Genomic DNA, 23925 nt, shown 5'->3' with positions numbered 1-23925 from the left:
AGGGACCTAATCTGTATCTGTAACATTTTATTTCTTAAAGAAAAAAGGAACAAGTGAGAAATGGAGAAAATATGGCAAAAATATTAATACCTAAATTGTGGGTACATTGTTATTTTTCTGTGTACTTTTCTATCTTTATTTCCAAATAAAAAGAATGGCTTGAAAACCTCATTAAAATGCTTAAAGAACATAAAAAAGGAATGAGGCTGTTTAATCAGGACAAGAGACAGCTCAGAAGGAGCTGAGAGGTGTTCAGATGTGAAAGTGTGAACCGGTCTTTTAGGGCCTTGAAAATAGGAAGGAATTTTGTTCAGCTGTGTCTCCCACAGCCGCAGAGAGCCCGACTGGAGCAGTCACTTCTCTCTGCAGCTTCAGAGTGTGACCTAGAACCAGGAAAAGCAGATTAATTGAAAGTTAAGGAAAGGATCTGTAGCAGTTGCAGCTGAACAAACAGGAAATGGGTCATCCCAGGAGGCAGCAAGTGGACGGGCTCTAGAATTTTCGACCTCATACTTGGAACCCAAGTGCTTGCTGAGAAACTGGCGAGGCGATCCAGGCCAAGAATGAGGACGTGATTTAGTGGCTTCTGAGGATCCTTGGCTCTCAGCAGTCTGCCACTAAGGTTACGTGCTTCTGCAGGAGTGGTTCCCACAACCTGAGATGCTGTTTCCCTCATTCCACTATAAGAAGCAAACAGCTCACCTTCCAAGGAGAGTCTTTGCAGACCCCCACTCTTCTGTGCTTCCCCCAGATACCATGCACCCACCTCTACCATAGCCTCTATCACATAGAATTGTAATTATTTATTTGAAAGTCTCCAGTCAACATTAAAGATGTTTATGTTTCTTATATCCACTACACTGTGGATTAGGAGCACAAAAATGCCGTGGAATCGGAAGGGATGCGATAGAGAGGCTGGGTGGATGGGAGGACACCGGTAAGCGGATGGGATGGGATGGGGTGGGGTGGCTGGATGGATGGTGGGGATGGAATGGATAAGGGGAAAGTATACACGGTGTTCTTTTACTTTTGAGTAACATTTGGTCAGACATCAGTTATGGAATTGGTCAGAATCTTATTGAAATATTCAGAATTTGAAATATTTCATAATTCTTCCAAGTCTAGTTATATTATAAAATTCCAAAATCTCATCCTCACTTTGAACTTTTTGCTTTTCTAATATGTTTGGTAAGCTGCTAAATGATGATCTCTCAATTAATTCCTTCATCTCCATCAGAGTTGCCACTCCCAAAGGAAGAGTCGGTCCTCTTGAAGTACTCCATCTGGAAAATTCACAAAGAGAAAAATAAATGAAGGTTAAAAAAATCAGGACCAGATCTAAGAACCTCTTTACTGGCCTAAATGTGAGCGGATTAAAAAAAGAAATGATATTGCATTCTCTAACCCAATGCTTCTCAAATTTCAATGTGCATGTGAATTGCCGGGTAATGCTGTTACATAAAATGCAGATTATGGCTCAGTAACCCTGTGGTGGGCCTGAGACTCTGCATTTCTAACTAGCTCCTAGTAATGTTGATGCCGTTGGTCTGCAGACCACGCTTGTAATATCAATTTCTAACCAAGTAGAAAATATGATGGAAACTAATTTTTTTTAATAAAAGCAACCAAAACTCTAAAACATCCAGGAATTCATTTACAGGAATTATCCACGACACCAACAGGAAGAAAAAAATTAACTCTATTAAAAGGCATAAAGGGGGAGCTGAATTAGGTGAAAAGATATACCATGATCATGGATGGGAGAACTTCACATTGTAAAAATGTCAACTCTTCCCAAATTAATCTACAAATTCAATGCAAAAACAATTTTTTAAAAATCACGATTTTTCAATGACATGTTCCCTTGTTTTTCCTATCCCATTCCCAGAGCCACCAGCTAGGCCTCCGTTCTACCCCTAGTCTCCACAACATCAAAGGAATCTCCTTCTCCAATCCCTTCTTAGGCTACAAGAGGCCCCAAGGGCAACTACACTCACAGCAGGAAAGGCTGTGGACTCAGTAATCTGAAGATGTGCGTTGGGATCCTAGCTTTACCAACACTTCTAAGAGTCCCAAGAATAACAGTTTTATAATTTTGTGCAAATTGCTTAACCACTCAGTTACCTTGTGTAGAAAATGGAGATAGTAATACCACCTCACAGAGTGATCATTATGAGGGTTAAATGAGAGAAACTAATGCATAGAAAAGTATAATGCCTGATGGATAAATGTGCTCATGAACACAAGTATTCCTTTCTCTGTTCCTTTAATTTCATCCCGATCGCATCAACTCCAACTTAACTGAAGTTACAAAAATCTACATGACACTCGGTGGGCATCTGTAGGGCTGTTACACAAGGGGCTCTGCTCCCAATCCCCAAGATAACATGAGTCCATCCTTACTGAACTGTGGCCAGATCTTCTGTTTTGAGCAGCTTTTCACATCCCTCGGCGTTCTTGGGAAAACTTTCAGGCCCTCCTGGGTGAAAACCTGATAATATTTATTAGCAAGCATCTCCAAACTTGTTCCATGCTAGTCCACTAAGAAATGAGGACCCTTTACACATTTTATAATACCAGCCCCAAGCATTCAGTAAAAAGGTTTGCTAACAATAAATAAGAAAATGAATGAATATACAGACTAATTAGGATTATTTGGACAAATGGAGGCAAGAGGAGGCCTCCAGCTCCTTATAGAGAAAAAAGAATAAGAGAAGTCTATTTATCTATCCAATTGTCCACTTCAACACTGCTTACATTAGAGATTACTGAAAACACTCCCAAAATTCCTAAGTTCACACCTATAGGGGATGGTTAAGCAAATTACAGTACTACTAGCAGATAAAATATTATGTAGTCACCACAAAAGAAGTTTATGGAAAGTTTTTAGGGAAACAAAAAAGTGCATGTGATGACATATTAATCTCAGAATACAAAATCATGTATCCAAGATAACATCATCTATTCTAAAAACAAAAAGTCTTGGAACAAAAAAAAGGAATTTGCTATAATATGATAACCAAAATATTACAATTTTTGTTCCTGGTGATGGAATTATACATTACTATTCCTTGTTTGTTTTATCTTTTTCTATATTCACTGAATTTTCTTAAAAAGCACGTACGCAACTTCTACAGTTAGAAAAGTTTTTTTGTAAGTCACAAAATAAACAAAACTTACACAAAGAAAAAGAATCAACAACAAAAGGTGAGTGAGAGCAGTGCTGGCAGGGTGACCCAGCCCGAGCAGAAGTTGCTTACACACGTGAAGGACACCAGTGCACACGCACCGCCCCGGCAACATCATTGACCACTGCTTTGGACACAGTCTTGCATTCAGCTTGTCCTCAAAGGTCGTCTCCACTCACCATGCAGAGACTTTAAGCATTTTCCTGCTTTTTCTAGTTTTCCTGGTGCAAACTCCTGGCTCCACGTCTCTTCGATGTGAACGCCCTGTTCAGACAAGCTTCTTTGATTTAAAACCAAATGTCTCACTTCCTCTAGAATGCAGGAGAAGAAAGACTCAGTAACTCAATCAAAAATACATCCTTACTGAGTACCTACTACGCAACAACCACTCCCCTGGCGCTGGAGATGGATTAGATGGGCAAGGTCCTGACCTCCGGGAGCTGTTGCCCAGGGGGCTGCTTCAAAGTTTCCAACACCAGGAAACTCAAACCTCAACTGGCAATGGCTCTTCCAAACAAGACCATTAAGTACTTGACAGATGTTGGTCCATTTACTCATCATGCTCCACTTTAAGGAAGGCATTGAATCTGACACTTTAACTTTCCTGCCGTCAGAGAGCTGGTCCTTATTAAGCCGGGACTACACCCAGAGCTCCTTGTCCCCAGCTAGGGAGATGACCCCTCCATGTCTTTCACTTCTATCTATATGGGGCTTTGCATGCACATGGCAGCGACCAATATATAAAAATACGTTGAATGAGCAGAGGTAGTGAGTGAACAAGTGGAGATAATGGAAGTTACAAGAAAGACGTGGAGGAAAAAAGGTGGAATTGGATTCAGTGTCGAAGGATAGATAAATTTTGGAGAAAGAGATGAGGCTAAGAACCTCCTAGGTACGGCCAAATGCCTGAAGGCAGGCCCTACAATGAGGAAAATCCTAGTGTCTTTGAGGACTAAGGGGTAGACCAGGTGTGAAGGTGGGAGTGACCATGAGAAAGGAGCCTTGGGGAACAAATTATAAGATGCCTTCAAGGCAAGACTCAGAAATCAGACTCGGTTCCCTAAGACACTGGGCAGCCATGAAAAGTTGCACAGCAATGAAGTGCTAAGGTGAAAGGGGTGATATGGAAAGGTCAAGGAACAATGGGAGGAGAGAAGACACAGGAAAAAAATCTGGGTGCAGAGAGAAGAGCCAGCTGAGTGACAGAGAGATCCAGAGAGTGACACACAGGCAGAGGCACCAACTAGGCGGTGGGTGAGGGGATGGCCAAGAGTTGAGGGCACAGTAGGTGTCAGCTACAACTTGGGAGCCTTCAAAATGATGCAGTGTTTGTCCAATACTGAGAAGCCAAGCAGTTTCTTTTTCTTTTTGTGAGAAAGACTGGCCCGGAGCTAACAGGTGTTGCCAATCTTTCCTCTTTTTGCTTGAGGAAGATTGTCACTGAGCTAACATCTGTGCCAATTTTCCTCTATTTTATGTGGGATGCCGCCACAGTGTGGCTTGATGAGCAGTGCTAGGCCCATGCCCGGGATCCAGACCTGCGAACCCCGGGCCACCAAAGCTGAGCGCGTGAACTTCACCACCTACTACCGGGCAGGCCCTGAGCAGTATCAATAGGAGAGAAATGCTAACTCTTGATTGGGATGTTCCATTAAGACCAGCAGGCTGAAAGCTAACAAGTTCTGGCACACAACCCACCGGGCATCCATGTAAATCTCCCAGCCCCTTTGTGATGTGGAACAAACCTCTTACGGGGTTTCTGCACTCCCAAGAAACAAGAGTTTCAAGAGGATATTCTTTTAGATGAAGAAAGGCAGGACTTAGGACAACATGCACACTAGACCCGTTTTCATTAAAATCTTGTACCCACATATGAAACGCACAGGGAGATGTTAGCAATGACTCTCTCTGGTCGGGCATCCTGTGATTTTGATTTTTTCTCCCTTGTGCTGGTCCATTTCCAAATTGTCTTACAAAGAGAACACACCCTGCTTTTTCTAGTGGCAAAAAATGATTCCACATAAGAGGCAGTGGTGCCAGGCTTGGGATGGGGTTCGATGAAGAGCAGGTGCTATCATTTCAAGAACACGCACAGCAAAAGGCCCAGGGCCCTCCCCGCAGGGCCTAGAGCGCCCTTCCTCCTTCCTGGTCTGGCCAGCTGGTCCCATTTACCCTTCCAAACTTGGCCCCCTCTCCAGGAAGCCTTCCTGATACACTCGCCCCAGCACCCGTGCTCCAATGAGAGCCCACCGCCGGGCAGATGTTTACCAGAAATTCTGGCCCAGAAGCTCTGGAGCGGACCCTGGAATCCGCATTCAGGTGACACTCTGAGTACCTCTGATGCAGGTGGTTTAGAGCTCACACCCTAAGGACGTGGGTCTTTCCTGTGGTCCAAGTGAGAAAAGTCACCTGAAATCCCATTTTCCCACACAGGCACGTTACGATGAGCAGTTTAGATATAAACCAGTGATTCTCAGCCAGGGGCGACTTTGCTGCCCCCTCCCCCTGCCCCCAGCCCCAGGGAACATCTGTCAATGTCTGAAGAAATTGTTGACAGTCACAGCTGGGAGGCTACTGCTGGCATCGAGTGGGTAAAGGTCAGGGATGCTGCTAAACATCCTACAGAGCACAGGACAGTCCCCCACAACAAGGAATGATCTTGACCCAAAATGCCAATAGTGCCCAGAGTAAGAAACCCTGGATATAAGCAAAAGATTCAAAATCGGAAGCCCCAAACTCTCAATGTCAGCCGTCCTTGAGAAGACAGGCTGGAAGACCACAGGATGCAAAGGTGGCCCAGTCACAGAAAACTGGGTTCTGATTCTGGCACTGGTGCTCATTCGAAGCCAGCGACATTCTCACTCTGCTCACTGGAACGTGGGGATAGTTGTACTCGTCTGGAAGTGGCCGACACGAGCAATAACAGCACCACACTCCGTCACTTCTAAGAGGCACATTGCTTTTACCTCTCAACATCCCTGCAAACTGGGCGCATCTTAGATGAACACCACGGCACAGTCTAACTGGCAGCATTTTACTACAGTTCTAAAATTCTCTACAGACAACGCACACCCTCCTCATTGCTTATGCCTCGGGGGATGGCTCCCACCGCGCTGCCTCGGGGGCACAGGACCAGAGGAGGCAGGAATGTGTCCAAGGCTGCCAGCTAGTTCAAGATGGAGACAGGATTGAATGCAAACTCAGCTGTCTAACTTCGAAGTCTAGGTGTTGCAACTCCTCCCAGCTCTCTCCCTGGAGAGGAGGTAAACAGGAGACTTTCGGCGTTGATAAAATTTTTACACAAGTAAGAATCTAGAGGGTCTATATGAAAATATTGCCATGATTGTCTTGGGATGGTAGGATTTTGTAGTCTGTTTTTGTTTCTTGGTATCCTCTCATTTTTTTCAGTGAATACACCATACTTGTCCAGGGAGACAGGCCAGTGGCGGGTGCCCAGGGACACGAGGTCCCGAAAGGTGGCAGAGGAGGAGGTGATGGCTAATGTGCATGCACACAGACACTGCCCACTCTCAGCCACAACTCCACTGGGCAGCACTTCCTAATGCCCGAGCGCGTCTGGGCGGGACGATGGGTCACTGATGCAGAAACCAATGTCGGCGCCAAGAAAATGAGATGAAGGAAACCAGGGGATGCTGGCTTTTATCCTGTTACTGGTGAGAAGCCATGAGCCTCCAGAAACGTTTCAAATAAAACACGAACACCTGACTTACCGAAAGAGGCTGCATCTTCTGAGTACCCAGCAGCCTTTAGTCGATAATACCGAACTTTTTTCGAAATCTTGTCCTTACTGTCCCAGAGCCTCAACGTTATTTGGTGAAAATTTATTTTCTTTAGTAATTCCTTTGTCATGTTGATGTTAAAAGTTTGGGCCCATGACACCCAGACTTTGTCCCCTTCATGCCACGGCCTCACGGTCTGCATAAAAGAACACCAAGAGGCATGAAGTGCAGAAGGCGAGGAGGATCAGCAGTCGGAGATGAAAGGCCACCGCCAGCCTCGCCCTTCCTGGCAATGAGGCCGGGCCCTGCTCTCCACCTGTTGACTTCTGTGCCTCTCTCTCTCCCAGGTCCCAACTCACATCAGGAAATGGGTGTCATGAACTGGGCGCATCACGCCTCTGGGTTCCTCAGAAAAAACAAAGTCAAAGCAATTACCTGCAAATAGTGTCCTTTCCAATGACTTCCCAGCACTGACCCAGAGCCGGGCCACAGGCAGGAGTGCGCGTGTGGGCAGACGGGTGTGTGTACACATGCACTCACACAAAGAAACAAATTGCAAGAGCTCCAAACGCTTTTGAAACACCAAACAAATTACTAGGTAAAAATATCTAAATAGAAAGTCATGTCTTCTTAGGTCAGTGCAGAGTCTCATTTGGTAGGTCTGGGGTGGGGTCCAAGAGCCTGCATTTCTAGCAAGTTCCAGGGGAAGCAAACACACTTTGTCTAGTTGCTATTATGCTATACACGAGGCCACACACACACACCTTTACTCCTGAGTCCAAGAACACTTTGGCCACCGCTGGAAACACCACAATGTCAACTCTCTTAGGCTCAGCATCATCCGGCAGAAGGAAATACTCAATGTGGTAGAAACGGCGAGACTTTGCAGCACCTTTGTCCATTTTAGATTGTTTCTTATATTTTTCCATCAAATTTGTATATTTTCCTTTATGACCTAGAAGATGTAGATTTAATGAGTCTTGTTTTAACCTCACCTGGAAAAGCAGACCCACCTCCATAGCTCCCTCAAACCAAGAACGAGCCGATGCTGTGGGAGGCGCATGCACCCACGCTGCTCACCCCCCTTGGCAGTAAGATGCGGGGCCAGTGCTCCTAGCCAGCAGGGTAGCAGGACAGGGACTCGACACCAGGGTGCAAAGTCTCAGTACATGACTCTGAGAGTGAGCATCTCCTTAAACGCTCCACCTGCCTCACCCTAGCCTTGGCAGTAAGAAGCAGGTAAAGAAAACAAACAAAAAAAATCCCAGCACCTTGTGGTTTGTGTGATACCAGCAGCATAAGCAAGGTTCTGAGGTACAACAGAGGAGGCAGAGGTAAACTGCCTGGGAGTGGTGGGGAGAGCCCCCCATGGGGACCTCAGCAGAGTCTTGTAGGGGCAGAGCAGGCCACCCTTCCAGGCAGAGGGCAGAGCCCAGCAAAACCTCATGAGCAAAGCTACTCAGTGTGGGGCGGGTGGGAAGAGGATGCAGAACGAAGGCTGGGCTTCAGCCAGAGGCCAGAGCCTCCTCGGCCCACCCTTGACCTTAAACTGAACCCTCCAGGCTGGGGCTTTACACACATAACACACCACAAGAAGATGCTTCAGGAGCTCCATAAATATTTAATCCAAATTTCATTCTATAAAAATATGACTGTATTTAAAGCTGTAGTTCTAAAATTACAAGTTTTGAACACCCAGAAGACTGCTTCTGTATGAATTTTGTACCACCAGAAGAGTTAGCTTTTGTGCAGAGTTTGGAACAAAGCTTCTCCTGCCAGTCTTTGGTAGGCATTAGAATTTCTCCTGAAGGTGGAACTGACCAGAAAGCTGGCAGCATTTCACAGGTCTGTGCTCGATTGAATCCAAGGTGGGCCAACCAGTGGACACACAGACCCTCTCATCTCCCCTCGATGGGAAGGCCAATTGCTACAACCCCTTTGGTGGCCAACTGGAAAATATCTATCAAAAAATGGAAATGAATATCTGAAACCCAGCAATTCCACTTCTTGAAATTCAGGCTACGCAAGTGCCCACACATACGCACAGAAACGTACAGACAAGGATGGTTATTCCAAAAACGTTTGGAAACAACTTAAATGTCCACCGATAAGGGGTAGGATAAGAGATATACAATAGAATACTAAATAGATGTTAAACAAAGCAACAGTAAAGCAAAAACAAGTATGCTCATATCCTCTAAGATATCTAAGACATACTGTCAAATTTTTAAAAAGCAAGTTGTAGAACAGAATGTGTAGGACCTCATTTGTCTTAAATAAACAATATACATAAAACATTTATAGACAAATCCATAAATACTCAGGTACTGAAGGAAAATCATTGAACCTAGAATTTTATATCCAGCCAAAGATACATCCTTCAGACACACTAGCGTGGAAAGCATGCCCAGGTGTGCGAGGTCTGCTATAGTTTCGCTGCACAGCAATCTGTTTTGTAAATGTCTTTGGAGGAAGTACCGAAATAAGGAAAATAAGTCTAGAAGATGTTGCAAGAGACGTGAGGATTAAAGATGATCAAATAAGCACCAATTTTATTTTGGTTAGTATTTACCAGATGTCTTTTTCCAGGCTCTTTTGCTTGATATCAATAGATGCAAGATAAAAAGCATCATTATAGATAGAGGAGGTCAGACATAATAACAAAAACCTCAATTCACCAAGAAGATAGCTCACTTCTAAGGATGGTACACTCCTAACCGATAGTCTCCAAAATACCTGAGGCAAGGATTGACAGAACTATAAGGAGAAGCTGAAATTCATCATCATGGGGGCATAGTTCAAGTAGACAAAAAGAAAAAATACTGTATCAAAAAGTGGAGTACGTTTCTCTGCCCCTAATCTTGGGGTTCAACCACGTGACTTGCTTTGGCAAATAAAACGTGAGCAGGTGGGAGGTGCCCAAAGCCTTGAAAAGTGCTTAGGTGACTGGGCTTGCCCTCTTGGGTGTCTCTGCCTTTCTATAATAAGAAGGTGTCTGGGCTAGCCCACATGTCCTGAGGAGGATGAGAACACGGGAAGCAGAGCCACGCCACTGCCAGGAGCCCAGTCTGCTCAACCCACCTGCTCAGCCAGGAGAACCAGGGACTCCTGGTTGAAGCCTCTCAGTTGGCAAGTTTGTTTCAGTTTGTTACACAGCATTTTTGTGGCAATAGCTAACTGATATACCTTTACACTCAGAGATTTTGATTCAATACATCTGAGAGTCCATATTTTAAACAAGGAATTAAGTGATGCACAACCAGCTTATAGGAATCAATGCCCTAACCTCTCCGTCGTTTCTTTATTTGCAAAAGGCAGAAATAACATCACCTACTTCTTAGGGTTGTCGAGAGGATTAAGTCTGTGGAGCCCCTACTACTACTTACTTGCCTGGCCCACAGAGGGCCCTTAAACTTGCAGTTTCTTTCCTGATCTCTGCTCCTGGCATCAGCCACCCCCCTGCGGGGAGCCAGTGGAGGACGAAGGCAGCACAGGTGCCCTGACTCTTGGGAGAAGGTCACTGGTGCACTCTCCTTTTGCAGAGTGTCAGAAATCTGCTCCAGCACTTACCAAAACGCGCTGGGAAGGCCAATGAGATGACGAATTGGCAGGGGACGACCTGGGGCACGTCAGAGTTGGGGGTGCTGGCAGGCCCGTCTGAGGACTCCACGCTGCTGCACTGATGGTCAGAATCTGACACCTGCGCCCTGGCCTTCAGGCACTCCTCCACATCACACTCACTCCTGGTCTGATAAAAGCTGCCCGGGGAGACCAGGGGCCCTGTGCTGGTCCTGTCCTCGTCCTCCCACTCCCAGGAGTGCAGCGACATGCTGCAGAGACCCCCGGGCCCAGCGCTCCGGGCTGGAAGAAAATAAAGGCACTGCTGTCACCGCCGTCTGCTCCCAGGAGGTAAGCCCTGCCTCTCTCCCCACCACCCATCCCTCTCCTCCCTCCCTCCCTCGCCCTGTCCTGTTCCCAGGTGAATGGCCAAGGCCTCAGACACTGCCTGGCACACAGTAGGCAATCAATAAAGTTAGAGAATGAATGGACGACTCACAGAGAACAGCGGGTGTCAGGTACCATGATAATGAGCAACCCCAGCCTCCCCCAGCCCCAGCGGCTCCCCCTTTCAGGAATCAGCAGTCAGTCATCTGGCGCTTGTGGAATGCCTACCTCAGGGGAGTGCAGTTCCCCAGGAACCACCAGGGGTGGGGGAGAGAATCCCTGAGCTTCCACTCAGAGAGGCCTGGCCATTTGGGGACAGGCAAAGCAGGCCAGAGGCCAGCGTGTGCAAGAGCCTCGTGAGGTCACCGAGGGTGAGAACCCCAAGCAAGACACGGATGGGCATTGAGTACTGGGCTCAGGGCACAAGTTCAGGGTCCAAGGAAGCGGAACTCTGGCCAAGTTAAGGGATACCCGGCTGGAGCGATGGGGCGAGGGGAGGTGGGGGCGGCACGGTCCCCTCGAGGCGCCGGCGGTACCTGCGAGCGGCTGCGCTGGGCAGCAACCCGAGCTCAGATTCAGTCGCCTCGCACAGCCGCTGCACAGCCGCCTTGGCGAGAGGGTCTGAGGACGCGTCAGTCCCCCGGGGCTGGCCGGCCGAGCCCGCGGCTCAACTGTGTTTGCAGGTTGCTAGGAGACCGGCGAGGCTCGGGCCCCGGGGCGGGGCTCCTCTGGGGGCGGGGCTCGGGGGAGGGCCCTCCTGCCTCTGCCTGGTCTCAGACCAGGCGCGCAGACAAGGTCTGGCAAATAGGTGTATCTAAACCTGGAAACCAGTTGCCTGCATTCATCCACTCACTCAATCTTTAAGGAATTCCTGCTCTGAACGCGAGCACCTATTATACGCCCGAGCCTTACCTATAGAATGGGGAAGAGGATTGCCGGCTCCTCCCTACAGCGCCATCAGCCCCCACCTCCCACTCCTAGATAAAGGCAAAGGAAGCCATGGGCCCTGCAAACTCGGATCACCCCACCCCACCCCAAACCCCTCTCCTATAGATTCTCTGTTTCTGTCGCTGATGTCCTTAAAATATGAGGATTCTGTTTAGTGATTGTGAGCCCCAACTCAGAGATGAGGAAACTGAGGCTTAGAGAGGTGCAGCGGTTTGCTTGAGGTCACACAGCGAGTGTGTGGCAACAAAGAATTGAAATCCGGGCTATCTAATTCCAAAGCCTGGGCTTGTCTGCAACCTGCACCCCAACCCCCACCCTGCTCCATCCCCCACCCCAGCTGAGAGAGCCCTGGTGCTGCTCCTGATGTAGAGGACCACAGAACACCACGGGGGCTGGGGTGGAGGGACACACTACAGAGGTGACTGGCCAGAGCGGTCAGCGGCAGGCTTCACGGAGGAGGTCACAAAAGCTAAACTCTGAGGTTTGCCAGGTAGTGAAAGCAAGAGAAGGCATTCCAGGCAGGGGGAACAACAATATGCAAAGGGCCAGAGAGGTGGCAGCCCCGGGCAAGTTCAGGGGAGGGAGGATGAGGCTGGAGTGGTGGGCCTGGGTGTGCCCTGGCACAGAGCTGCGGAGCGCAGGCAGGGCACTAAGACTATGGGCAGTGGGGAGCTGTTAGGTTTGCTGTTAAAGGAGAGTAGCTCCACTCAGCAGTAATTTGTTCAAGAGAACGGAAGCTGCGGCTCCACACACTTAACTGCTGGGGAAACTGAGGCTCTGAGCTATGACCTCCCCATGGTCAAAGAGCAAAACTGTGGCAGAGCTGGAGCTGAAGCCCAGGGCCCCTGCCTCCCAGTGCCCACCTCCCCAGACCACCCCCAGGGGCTGGGGACATGCTTTCCAGAACACTGCCCACTGACCGGGGCCCTCCAAGATTCCTCAGGTTCAATCAGTCTTAAAAAAAACTAAGCCTCAAGGACGTCTGTGAGGGGAAGTCACCAAACGGCAGTGAGCCCCCTGGGGAGGACTCACTTTCACCAACAAATGCCATAACCACCCTGCCCACACCATACCGCCAGCAGCCTGGACACTACTGTCTACAATCCAGGAAGTGCTAAGAAGATGCACACGGGGTTGGAAGACAAAAAGGCTCCTCAGATACACCAGTTCGCAAAAGACCCCGTCAACAAGAGCAAGTAGGTCAGTGACACCGCCCTCCCTTGGACAGACAGCAGGCCTCCTGCTCCTCGGGTCCCACCTGCTGGCCTGTGCCTAGTTTTGCTCCACAGGGTCCTTGATCATATTATCACCCAGGGCAGCAGCCAGTCTCCCCAGCAACTCCTGTGGCAACAGCCTCGAGCTCAGAGTTGAGAGGCCGTAGGTCTTGGACACAGGGCCAATGCCCGATGCTGGGTGTGCATCAGAATCACCCAGCAACCTGTCAAAACTTCAATTCTGAGGCTTCACTCCAGAACTGTGGAATTGGTTCCTCAAGGGCGGAGCTAGGAACCGCTGAACAGATTGTATTTTCCAAGGACAGCTACCTCAATAGATTCCCTCCCACATGCTCCTCTTCCAGCATGATGTTGATACTCCTCCCGTCGGGTGGCGGGTGCAGTCCCCTCCCCTTGAACCCACAGAGACCGTTGTGACTGCCTCAGCCAATAAAGAATGGTAGAAGTGACACCATGTGACTTTTGAGGCCAGGTCATACAAATACCATGTATTTCTGCCTTGTTATTTGGGGGCTCTCACTCTAGGCATCCAGCCACCATGTTGTGAGGAAGCCCAAGCAGCCACATGGGAAGCCCAGGTAGATGTTCTGGCTGACAGGCCCAGCTGAATTCCCCGCTGACTGCCATCCTCAGCCACCAGACATGTGAGAATTCCAGACTGGATTCCAAAAAATAGCTCCAAATGATCCCAGCCCCCAGCCTTTGAGCCACCCTGGCTGACACCATGTGTAGTAGTCTCCACCAAGCCCTCCCCAAATTGCAGATTTATCAACAAAGTAAATTATTGCTGTCTTAAGCCACTAAGTTTGGGGATGACTTGTTGCACAATTATAAATAACTGGAACAGAACCTATGTTTTTAAAAGTTGCACAGTCAAGGTGTGGAACCACTGCCCTGAGAGAGGCAGTGTCCAGGTCAAGACCCAGGGCATCATGGGATGGAATGAGAGCAAAGTGTGCCCCTTGGTCCTCAGGTGTGCGAGGTGGTCCACTAACTTCAGGGCTGGCAAAGTCAAAGGAAAAGAAAGGGGGCATATGTTTCAGTTGTCTACTGCTGCATAAAAAACTATCCCAAAACTTAGTGGCATCAAAGAACAGCCACTTGTTATTTCTCACAGTTCTGTGGATCAGCTGGGTGCTTCTTCACTGGTGTCACTTGGGCTCACTCACTGGGCCATACTCATCTAGAGGGTCGACAGGGCCAGAAGGTCCAAGGTGGCCACACTCACATGTGTGGCATTTGGGGCCCCTCATCCTCCACCAGGCTGGACTGGCCTCCTCAGATGCATTCTCAGGACAGAGTTCCGAGAGGGCAAAAGTGGAAGCTGCAAACTCCCTGGAGACCTAGGCTTGGAACTGGCAGTGTCACTTCCGCCATGTCCCATTGCCCAGAGCAAGTCCCGAGGGCCAGCCCAGATTCAGGAGCACGAAGAATAGACCCCACCTCTGGGTCAGAGGGAGCACCAAGTCACCTTGCAAAGGGACCTCCCACGGATGGGAGCAATCTGAGGGCAATCTAGCCCTGCTTCCTTCTTCCTCCCAGGCTAGGGGAGCCCCAAAGCTTCCATGGGCACCCAGAGGGCTTTCTGAAGTTATCCAAGACTCTGGCAGTTGGAAGCATATGGGGAAACAGCCACACCCATCTTCTTCCTGCCACCCTAACCTAGCCAAAGCAGACCACCCTTTGGAACAGCTTTACTGAGGTTTACTTCATATCATAAAATTCACCTAGATCAAGAGTAGAATTCTATGGTTTTTAGTAACTTTACCAAGTGATGAAATCATCGCCATAAATAAGTTCTAGGACATTGTCATCCCCTTAATAAAACCCCTCACACACATTCACAATTAATCTCTGTTCCCACCTCCAGCCCCAGGAAACCACTAATCCACTTTCTGTCCCTAAAAATTTGCCTTTTCTTGACATTTCCTGTAAATGGAGTCATCCAATACACAGTCCGGCTTTGTGACTGGCTTCTTTCACTTAGCATAATGTTTTTGAGGTTCATTCACGACGTAGCATTTATCAGCACTTCATTCCTTTTTATGGCTGGATAATATTCCATTGTATGATATACCACACTTTGTCTATCCATTCATCAGTCAGTGGACGTTGAGGTTGGACATTTAGACATTTATGCAAACTGCTGCTATGAACATCCCTGTGGCAGTCTCTGCGTGGACAGAGTCTTCATCTCTCGTGGGAAGACACCTGGGAGTGGACGAGCTGGGTCATCTGGTAGTTTTGTGCTTATCTTTTGGAGAAACTGCCAAACTGTTTTCCAAAGCGGTCGCACTATTTCACATTCCTGCCAGCGACCTGTGAGAGTTCCTGTTTCTCCACATCCTCAAAAACATTTATTGTCCATCTTATTTGTTGGAGCCATTCTCATGAGGGTGAAATAGTAGCTCACTGTGGTTCTGTTTTGCATCTCCCTAATGACTAACGATACTGGGATCTTTCCATGTGCTTATTGGCCCCCCCATATATCTTCTTTGGTGAAAGGCCTGTCCTGTCTTTCGCCCACTTTCTCATTGGGTAGTTTGTCTTCTTCTTATTGAGCTGTAGGAGCTCTTTGTAAATTCTGAATACAAGTCCTTTTTCAGGAATATGTTTTGTAAATATTTTCTCCCAGTGCCCTGCTTGTCCTTTCATTTTCTTATTGGTGTCTTTACCATTGTACTTTGAAGTGCAAAAGTTTTGAATTTTGACGAGGTCCAATTTATTGATTTTTTTTTCTTTTTTGGACCATGTATTTGGTGTTGTATCTAAGAAAACTTGGCCTAACTCAGGCCCATTTTCAACAGAGAGAAGTAAAACTTGGTTTCTGAACAAAGCAGATCCACTAAGTCTGCTAACAATCTAAAAGCTTTGACACTAATAACGATGGCCCGAGGACACTCCCAGACACTGCAGGGGACTGCACAGAGGGACACAGACTGTCTGAGAAACAGTTTGACAGCATCAAGAGCTTATAAATCACTCAGGATACAGAACCAACAGTGTTGTTTTAATGGAGAAAAACTGCAAACAACCTCCATGCGCGTCTGTGGGGGAGGATGAAGCGCCTCGCAGGCCGGTCCCAGGAGGGAGCGTGGAGCAGCCCTCAGGAACCTTTGCAAAGGAAGGTTAACGATGGCGAAGCTGTTTAGGAACTTTGGTGGATGTGCAAAGAAAGATCCCGACAGCAGCATTTCAACTGTGTTTCCTTGTGAGGTTTAATGAGGTACAATTCCCGTCCCGTAAAACTGACGCTATTTAAGTGCTTCGACAGATGGATACAGTCACGTAACCCTCACCCCTGCGAAGATACAGACTATTTCCATTACGCCTAAACGTTCTTCCTTGCCCAAATACATGGAAAAGGTGTGGAAATAAATACATCAGAAGTACCCTGTGGTCCCTCCTTGATGGCACAATGGTGGATGATTTTTGCTTTGTAGCATTTTTCTGGGCTATTTAAAGACACTTTGAACAAAACTACTTGAAATGACTCAAACAAGACTGAACTGACTTCAGAAAATCATTGCTCTGCCGCAGCCTCTGCTCCCTGATGCAGACGCACACCCATCCCCCAGCGCAGACAAAAGAGCACAAGGCCCTCTGAGTTTGCTCACTTCCAACCTTAAACAAAACCTTGCGGGTCCAACCCGAATGGTTTCAGAGGTGCCTGGTAACACTGCCGGCAGACAGACAGGCCTGACAGTGCCCCATTATCCGCCCTGACCCCCCGCCGCGCGGAGCTGCAGGGGTGGAGGCCGGCGAGGCTCCAGGGCAAGAGATTTAAAGGCTTTCTTTTCCACATTGACTGGCCCAGGAAACTCACTGTTCAAAGGATTCCTTCATGAAAGCAGTCCCGGCGGCGGTGGGCGCCGGGGCTTGCCTGGGTTGCCAGCTCGCAGCACTAACGTGAAATCAAATCCGACTCTTCTGCAGGGTTGCGACTCTAAAGTGCAGAGCCCAGTTCCAGAGCCCTGTTCTGAACGTCCACGGCAAAGCCCAGGTGGTGGGGCTCCCGGCCCAGAAGCTTCTGCGGTCCAGCTGGGGATCCAACCAACTGTCAATATTTGGAGTCTTGCTGACTCCAACATCGCTGGGCCAAAGGATGCGGGGATCCCACCGACGCCAGCTGGGGTGGTTTTCCCTTTTGATGCAGTGAGTTTGATGAGGATTTTTAGGCTGGTTAATTTTAAAACTGCAGATGAGAAGCAGGCTCTGAGGAGTGGAATTTGCTTGCCCCTTTGTTGGGAAACATTTACATTTCTAAGGGAAACCTCTATCTGTGAAGATGCCTCCCTCTCTGTGCCAGGAAGAAGGGGGATGGCCTTATCTCTAGAAACTCTTAATCAATGCCAGAGGCAAGAAGTTAAGTTGTTTACTGTCTGGCAACCTCATGTAACTGACCCCCCACCCCCCCCCAAATCCTCCTTTGTCTTTAGCTGAGGATAATATTTAAGCGGTGACTTCTGCCATTTACTCAATCCAGTTTGATTCTTATCTAAAATGTGTGTTCATCCAAACTAACATTATTCGTGCCTACCTTATGCCAGGCCCCGTGGGCACCAGGTTTCCGGCTTTGTGAAGCTCGGACCTCATGCGAGGCCTACAAATAAATGGTAGGGTGTGCAATGGCTGCTTTTAAAAAATACAAATTAAAAAATACACATCATTCGTAGGCAAAGAAAGCATGTGGAAGGCAAAATGCTATACCGCTCCCATGGTAACCGTGGGCAGGTGGCTGAGACGGGAGCTGGCGATCTTCTTCCAGTGTGCCAGACACCATTCCAGGTGAAGCAGCAAATATCCCTACCCTCATGGCTGACAGCTCACTACGGGGAGACAGACAATACACACAGACAAGACAGAATCTCGTAGCGGTGCAGAGTCCCTGTGATGTCACCAAACACCTCACTGAGGAGGTGATGTTGGAGAAAAGGACTTGGAGGTGAGAGGGTGGGCTGTAAACATCTCAGGGAGCATATGGAAAGACCCTGAGGTGAGTGAGAAGAGCGGCGAGGAGGCTGGGGAGGGGGGCAGTGGCAGTAGACGAGAGGATACTGGGGGACGCTGGGTGAACTGTGCTGGGCCTTGGGGCTTTAGTCCCTGTGAGAGGGAAATGATGACGGGGTCCTGGGCACAGGAGGGTGTAGAGAGCAGACTGGAGGAGTTCAAGGGCAGTTCTTGGGAGGAGGCTGTTGCAATGATACAGGTGAGAGATGCTGGGGGCTTAGTCCGGAGTGGTGACAGTGGAGCGGGGAGAAGGGCCAGATGTGGGGTATGTTCTGAAGGTAGAGCACTGGGCAGACTGACAGAGTGGGTATGGGGTGGGAGGGGGGTGAAATGAGAGAAGAACCCAAGCTGGCAAGGATTTGCTGATGGAGGCTGGAGGCACCATGAGCTGAGATGGAGGAAGTGGGTGGGCGAGTGGGAGTCCAAGATTGAGAACATCTGTCTTACTTTATACATCAAGAAACACACAAAATATACAGCTGTAGGAATGAAAATGGTACAACCACTTTGGAAAACAGTTTGGCAGTTCCTCAAACAGTTAAACTACCGTAGAAGCAGCAATCCCACCCCCAGGTGCATGCCCAAGAGAAATGGACATATGTGGACACACAAAAACATGCACATGAATGCTCACAGCAGCATCCTTCACAGGAGCCAAAACGTGGAAGCAACCCAATGTCCGCCAACTGATGGACAGATACCCAAAATGTGGTCTATCCATGTAGTGGAATATTATTCAGCCATAAAAAGGGATGAAGTGCTGACACATTCTACAGCATACATGAACCTTGAAAACATTGTGAATGTTTTCAAAAAGGAGCCAGTCACAAAAGACCATACGTTGTATGATTCCATTTAGAAGAGATGTCCAGAATAGAAAAAAATCCATAGAACAAGAAAGCAGTGGTTGCCCAGGGCTGGGGGTTGGGAGTAGAAGGTGGAAAAGTGGAGGGGGGATGGGCTAACTAGTACAAGGTTTTGGGGGGATGGGTGATAAAAATGTTCTAAAATTAGACTGTGGTGATGGTTATATACTATATATAATAAAAACCCATTTATTTCCACACTTTAAATGGGTAAACTTTGTGGTATGCAAATGGCAAAGTATCTCGTCTCCTTAAAAAAAAGAAAATGAAAGGGAAGAAACAAAAACCCACCTTGCAGAAGAAAGTCAAACACTCCAGTCCCCAGAAATAACTACAGAGTCAGTCTGTGAACACTTCCATCTTTTCCTGTGCACTTACACACACCTGTCCTCAGTGAAAACATTTCATACTGTTTTGTGTGGTTTTGTGATCATTGTATAAGTACTACCGTTGTACACAATATGCTGCAACTTGTTTGTCCTCATTCATCCTTTTTTGGTGATTCATCCTGGCTAGTGTACTGACCCGCACCAGGTCATCTCCACTTCCTCAGTGTTATAAACAATGATGCAATGAACATCCTGTGCACGTGTGTTTTTCTAAGCTAGAAGCCAAGAAGTGGAACTGATGTAAAACTTTTTGTCAAGTTGCTGTTACTTTTATAATCTTAGTAAAATGTATGTCCAAAATGGCTGGGGAGGAGCATCTAACTCTTTCCCGGCAAAGTGTTCAAGAATGAGTGGGAATTTGCGGACCGGACACAGGGCTGATTCTGGGATCCTGCTGCAGAGCAGAGAGAATGTCAGTGCTTTTTCAAATTCCAGGATTTAGCATTTCAACTCCTAGAGTTGTATCAAGGCCAGATTCTGCCCATCTTATAGCCCAGGACAGGTGAAGAAAGTCTGCCTCTTGCCCCGACGTGGTTGGATAACCGTTCCCAGTGCAAGTACAGGTGAGGCCATCACGACGCCTCTCTTGTGAAAAAGAAAGGAAAAACAGCTCAGCATTCACCTGAGAAGCTGGTTGTTCTTTCACCTTCCCGAAATGTTCTAAGGCACCAGAGGAAATGTTGGCGGAACAGCAACCTGTCAGTCTAACCCCAGCTCAGAAATGGAACTCAGGCGGCATGGCCAACTCACCATCCCCAAGCACAAAGGTCGGGACCGGACGACCACCGCTTTCCTATCCTCCCACCCCCAAAACACGCACACAGAGCCCAGAGAGCCAGGGTGCATCTCAGGTCGGTTTCTTCCCAGCGGAATGTCCCTAACGCAGCCCCTTCGCCTGTTTCTCCTCTGCTCTAGCTGTCACGTGAGGCTCTTTGCACCGTCTATCGTGGAGCGAGATGCGGGTTTGGGAATCCAGTATCAGAGTTTAAGGGAAGGGGGACTCCTCTGTACCTACGGAGGTAAAGGACGGTGGGAGCGAGCTCGTGGGGCTACCTTCAAAGGGATTTCTGGGGACCCGGTGGAGCGATGCGCGGGCGTAGGGGACACGCCCCCAGCAGCCGGACCAAACTGCCACCCTCCGGTTCCTCCCCCAGCTTCCTATCCTGCGGCCACCCCTCGCCCCCGTCCCAAGGCAAACTCTCCGCGCAAGAGGGGTGGGGCGGAGGGTGGGGGAATTGAAAGCGGACAGAGCCGGGAGTGGGAGGAAGAGAGGAGGCGGCAGGAACGCCTCGGGAGTGAGGAGAGAAGAGCGCGGGGTTCACCCGGAGAAGCCAGACCAGGGGTAAGACCAGGCAGTGGCGGCCCTACGGGGGGTCTCGGGGGCTCCTGAGCCCCCTACCCCAGCCCCCTCCAAACCAACCCGGTGAACAGACTCCCTGCCAGGCCAGCGCAGCCGCTGGACACGGTCCTCGGCGCCGCTCCAACCAGACTGCGACCGCTAAGCCCCTCCTTTCCAGAAACTCTGGGGCCGCCCCTGGATGTGGCGGGGCGGAGGGACTGAAGCAGCGACGCGCGGCGGCGATGGAGCCGAGCGGCCCGGGCGCTGATGCCGGCATGGAGGGCGCGGCGGGTGACCCGTACCAGCGACCCGCGCGGCGCACGCAGTGGCTGCTGAGCGCCCTGGCGCACCACTACGGACTGGACCGCGGCGTGGAGAACGAGATCGTGGTGCTGGCCACAGGCCTGGACCAGTACCTGCAGGAGGTCTTCCACCATCTGGACTGCCGCGGCGCCGGCCGCCTGCCCCGCGCCGACTTCCGCGCGCTCTGCGCCGTGCTGGGGCTGCGCGCCGAGGGGGCCGCCGCCGCCGGGGAGGCCACCAGGGATGCGGCTGCCGGAGACACGAGCTCCGGGAATGTGACCGCCGGGGATGCGGCCGCTGGGCTGGATACCGACCGGGACGCAGATGACGAGGAGGAGGCGCGCCTGGCTCTGAGCGCTGAGCCGCCCGAGCTCACCTTCCGCCAGTTCCACGCGCGCCTCTGCGGCTACTTCGGCACCCGCGCGGGGCCCCGGCTGCCCCGCGGAGCTCTCAGCGAGCACATCGAGACGCAGATCCGCCTGCGCCGGCCGCGCCGCCGCCGCCGGCCGCCCCGCACGCCCGGCCCCGACGGCGGCCCCGACGGAGGCCCCGACAGCGAGCGCTTGGCGCGGTTGGAGGAGGAGAACAGCAGCCTCCGGGAGCTGGTGGAGGACCTGCGCGCCGCGCTGCAGAGCAGTGACGCGCGCTGCCTGGCCCTGCAGGTGCGCGCCGGCGCAGGGGGACAGAGGCGGGGGGCGGTCGGTAGTGACGGGATGAGGGGTCGTTTGAGCAGCCGACTGGCTGCAGGGCTGGCTGCAGGGCCCGGACTGGGCAGAGGAAGATGAAAGGGAGAGAGAGGGCAGCCCCACTTGCTGCGGGAAGTGGTTCAGCCTACTTGCATCCTGTCCCTGTCCCACCCCATTCCACTCCAACCCGCTCCAGACCCCCTCCTGTTCCCATCATACATCCCACCCCGCAAAACCCCAGTCCCACCCAGATAACCACCGCCCGCCATCCCTCTCCCCTTCTTGCCTTGCTCCTTCTAACCCAGCAGTTGAACTTCCCTGGGAAACGCGGGCCGTCTCACATATTCAGCCGTTCAGCCAACATCGGGAGCTCTCCGCGGCGGCAGGCTTCTGTGGGGTTGGGGGCTAAGGCGCCAAGGAGGCCCTGTCCCCACCCCTAAGGAGCTCCCTGCCTAATGGGGTAGATGGGCAGCTCTGTGCAGGCGTTCAATACTGGTGGGCCTCCCTCAGGGCCAGGCCTGGTGTCCAGGTGCTAAATAGACGGTGTCACTGTCCATCAGGCGTCACTGGCCTGCGGGGCCCAGGCCTACTTTGGGACACTGAGAACGAAGCACTGAGTGAGATATGGACCCAGCCCAGCATCTGGGATTCAGTCAACAAACACTTCCACATTGTGCCCAGCCATGTGCCAAGGGAGCGAGGGGGTGACATGAGGAAAAAGAACAGCCTCTGCCCCAAGAGACCACAGGCAAGTAGGGAGCTAACCTTGTATTAGCCCCACTGCCCCCACAGCCCAGTCACCAGCCCTGAGCAGCCCCCAGAAGGCTGCAGTGTGCAGAGCAGGAAGGTGCTGCTTTCGGTGGAGGTGGCTGTGGACGGGCAAGGGCCAGTGGCCAAGGGACACGGGGTAAGCAGAGGCCTGGGATGGGCAGTACTCGCAGGACGTGAAGCAAGCTCGTCCGGTTTCATTCATTCTCCAGGTGTTTATTGAGCACTTACCGTGCCAGGCCTGTTTTAGGCCCTGGGGACACAGCAGTAGACAAGACAGACAGAACCCTCACCTTCAAGGACAGCCTAGTGAGTAGACTGGTGAGGGCCGGAAACGCTAGTCCGAGGCGCTTAGGTCGTTGCTCCAGACTAAGGGTAGAGCAGCCGCGGAGGCTGAATGCTAGGAATGCCAGAGGAAGGCCGAGAAGAGCTGTGAAGTTTGGGGCTCCTTCGTGCCGTGCAAAGGACCGCATACGGGCTGTGTGCCTCAGTTTCCCTCATCCATTCAAAAAGGAGGCTAATTAGAGCGCTGCCTCCTTAAGAGTTTCTGCGAGGATTTAAAGAGCGCAGACGCGCCTGGCGCCGCTCAGCAGTGCGCGCAGGGAACGCGCCCCGCTGCCTGGCTAAGGGGCGCCTGGGGCGGGGGCAGGGTGGCGGCGGGCGGTTGGCGCCCCGCGCTCACCGCCGCCCTGCTGCCCTGTCCCCGCAGGTCGGCCTCTGGAAGAGCCAGGCGGGCGCTCCGGAGGCGGCGGCGCGGGAGCTGCGGCTGCGGGGCGCCCTGGCGGCGGCCGAGGCCCGCGCGGGGCGGCTGCGCCAGGGCCAGGCCGAGGTGCGGCGGCGCGCAGAGCAGGCCCGGCAGGCGCTGCAGCGCAGCGTGCGCCGCGTGCGCGAGCTGGAGGCCCTGGCGCGCCGGGTGCCCGGCCTGCAGCGCTGGGTGCGGCGGCTGGAGGGCGAGCTGCGGCGCTACAGGTGAGCGCGGGCGCGGGTCAGGGCCTAGGTCAGCTCCGGTTCTCCCGAACCTCGTGTGCACCCCCACGCGTGCCTGTGTCCCCCGTTTGCTCCTGCGTTCATGCCTGTGTTCCGCCATTCGTCCGTCGCTTCTTGCTTTCAGTCCTTTCACCCACTCCAGTGCCCTCCCCTCACCCACCCACCCACGCGCCCATCGTCCGTGCATCCGTCTACCCATTCCTGTGCCGGAGCACCACAGAGCCCCTCCACTGGCCCGGTCACGGATTGCAGTAGGACTGGGTCGCTCTGATCTGCTCTTGGCTTTGATCAGCACAGTAATACTGAAGACGATGGCTGACGGTTACTGAGCACTTAACGTGTGCCAGGCCCCGAGCTGAGCGCTTTGGTGGCTTAACTCACTGAATGCTCACAACAGCCCTGAGAGGTAGGTACTGTCCTGTCCCCAATCTACAGATGAGGAAACAGATGCCCAATGATCCCTGGTGCTGGCTCCACCAGGGTAGGAAGCTGGGCTAGGGACCAAGGTGCAAATCCTGGCA

The 23925-nt window shown here is 50.9% G+C and overlaps 2 protein-coding genes across 6 annotated transcripts in view; one reads left to right on the top strand and one right to left on the bottom strand.

The window, feature by feature from the left end:
- CFAP92 (cilia and flagella associated protein 92 (putative)) overlaps nt 1-11531 on the bottom strand; it is a 114709-nt gene extending 103178 nt beyond the window's left edge. For 3 of the 4 annotated variants that reach the window (XM_046683178.1, XM_046683169.1, XM_046683187.1), the window contains exons 1-7: nt 11410-11531; nt 10499-10789; nt 7693-7883; nt 6920-7124; nt 3368-3499; nt 2404-2491; nt 1159-1283 (exon numbers count right to left, since the gene is read on the bottom strand). In XM_046683178.1, coding sequence (XP_046539134.1) covers nt 1159-1283; nt 2404-2491; nt 3368-3499; nt 6920-7124; nt 7693-7883; nt 10499-10757 — 1000 coding nt within the window. In that variant the 5' untranslated portion in view covers nt 10758-10789; nt 11410-11531. The remainder of the gene's footprint in view (nt 1-1158; nt 1284-2403; nt 2492-3367; nt 3500-6919; nt 7125-7692; nt 7884-10498; nt 10790-11409) is intronic. The other variant, XM_046683196.1, reaches the window with a different exon arrangement.
- A 9046-nt stretch (nt 11532-20577) lies between these two features.
- EFCC1 (EF-hand and coiled-coil domain containing 1) overlaps nt 20578-23925 on the top strand; it is a 39585-nt gene continuing 36237 nt past the window's right edge. For both annotated transcript variants that reach the window (XM_046680586.1, XM_046680576.1), the window contains exons 1-2: nt 20578-21625; nt 23127-23386. In XM_046680586.1, the coding sequence (XP_046536542.1) occupies nt 20903-21625; nt 23127-23386 (983 nt within the window). In that variant the 5' untranslated portion in view covers nt 20578-20902. The remainder of the gene's footprint in view (nt 21626-23126; nt 23387-23925) is intronic.

This window comes from Equus quagga, chromosome 1, assembly GCF_021613505.1.
Source record: "Equus quagga isolate Etosha38 chromosome 1, UCLA_HA_Equagga_1.0, whole genome shotgun sequence".
In the NCBI taxonomy this organism is placed as follows: Eukaryota; Metazoa; Chordata; class Mammalia; order Perissodactyla; family Equidae; genus Equus; species Equus quagga.
The sequence above is the reverse complement of the archived record's forward strand: the minus strand, read 5'-3'. Positions and strand labels throughout refer to the sequence as shown.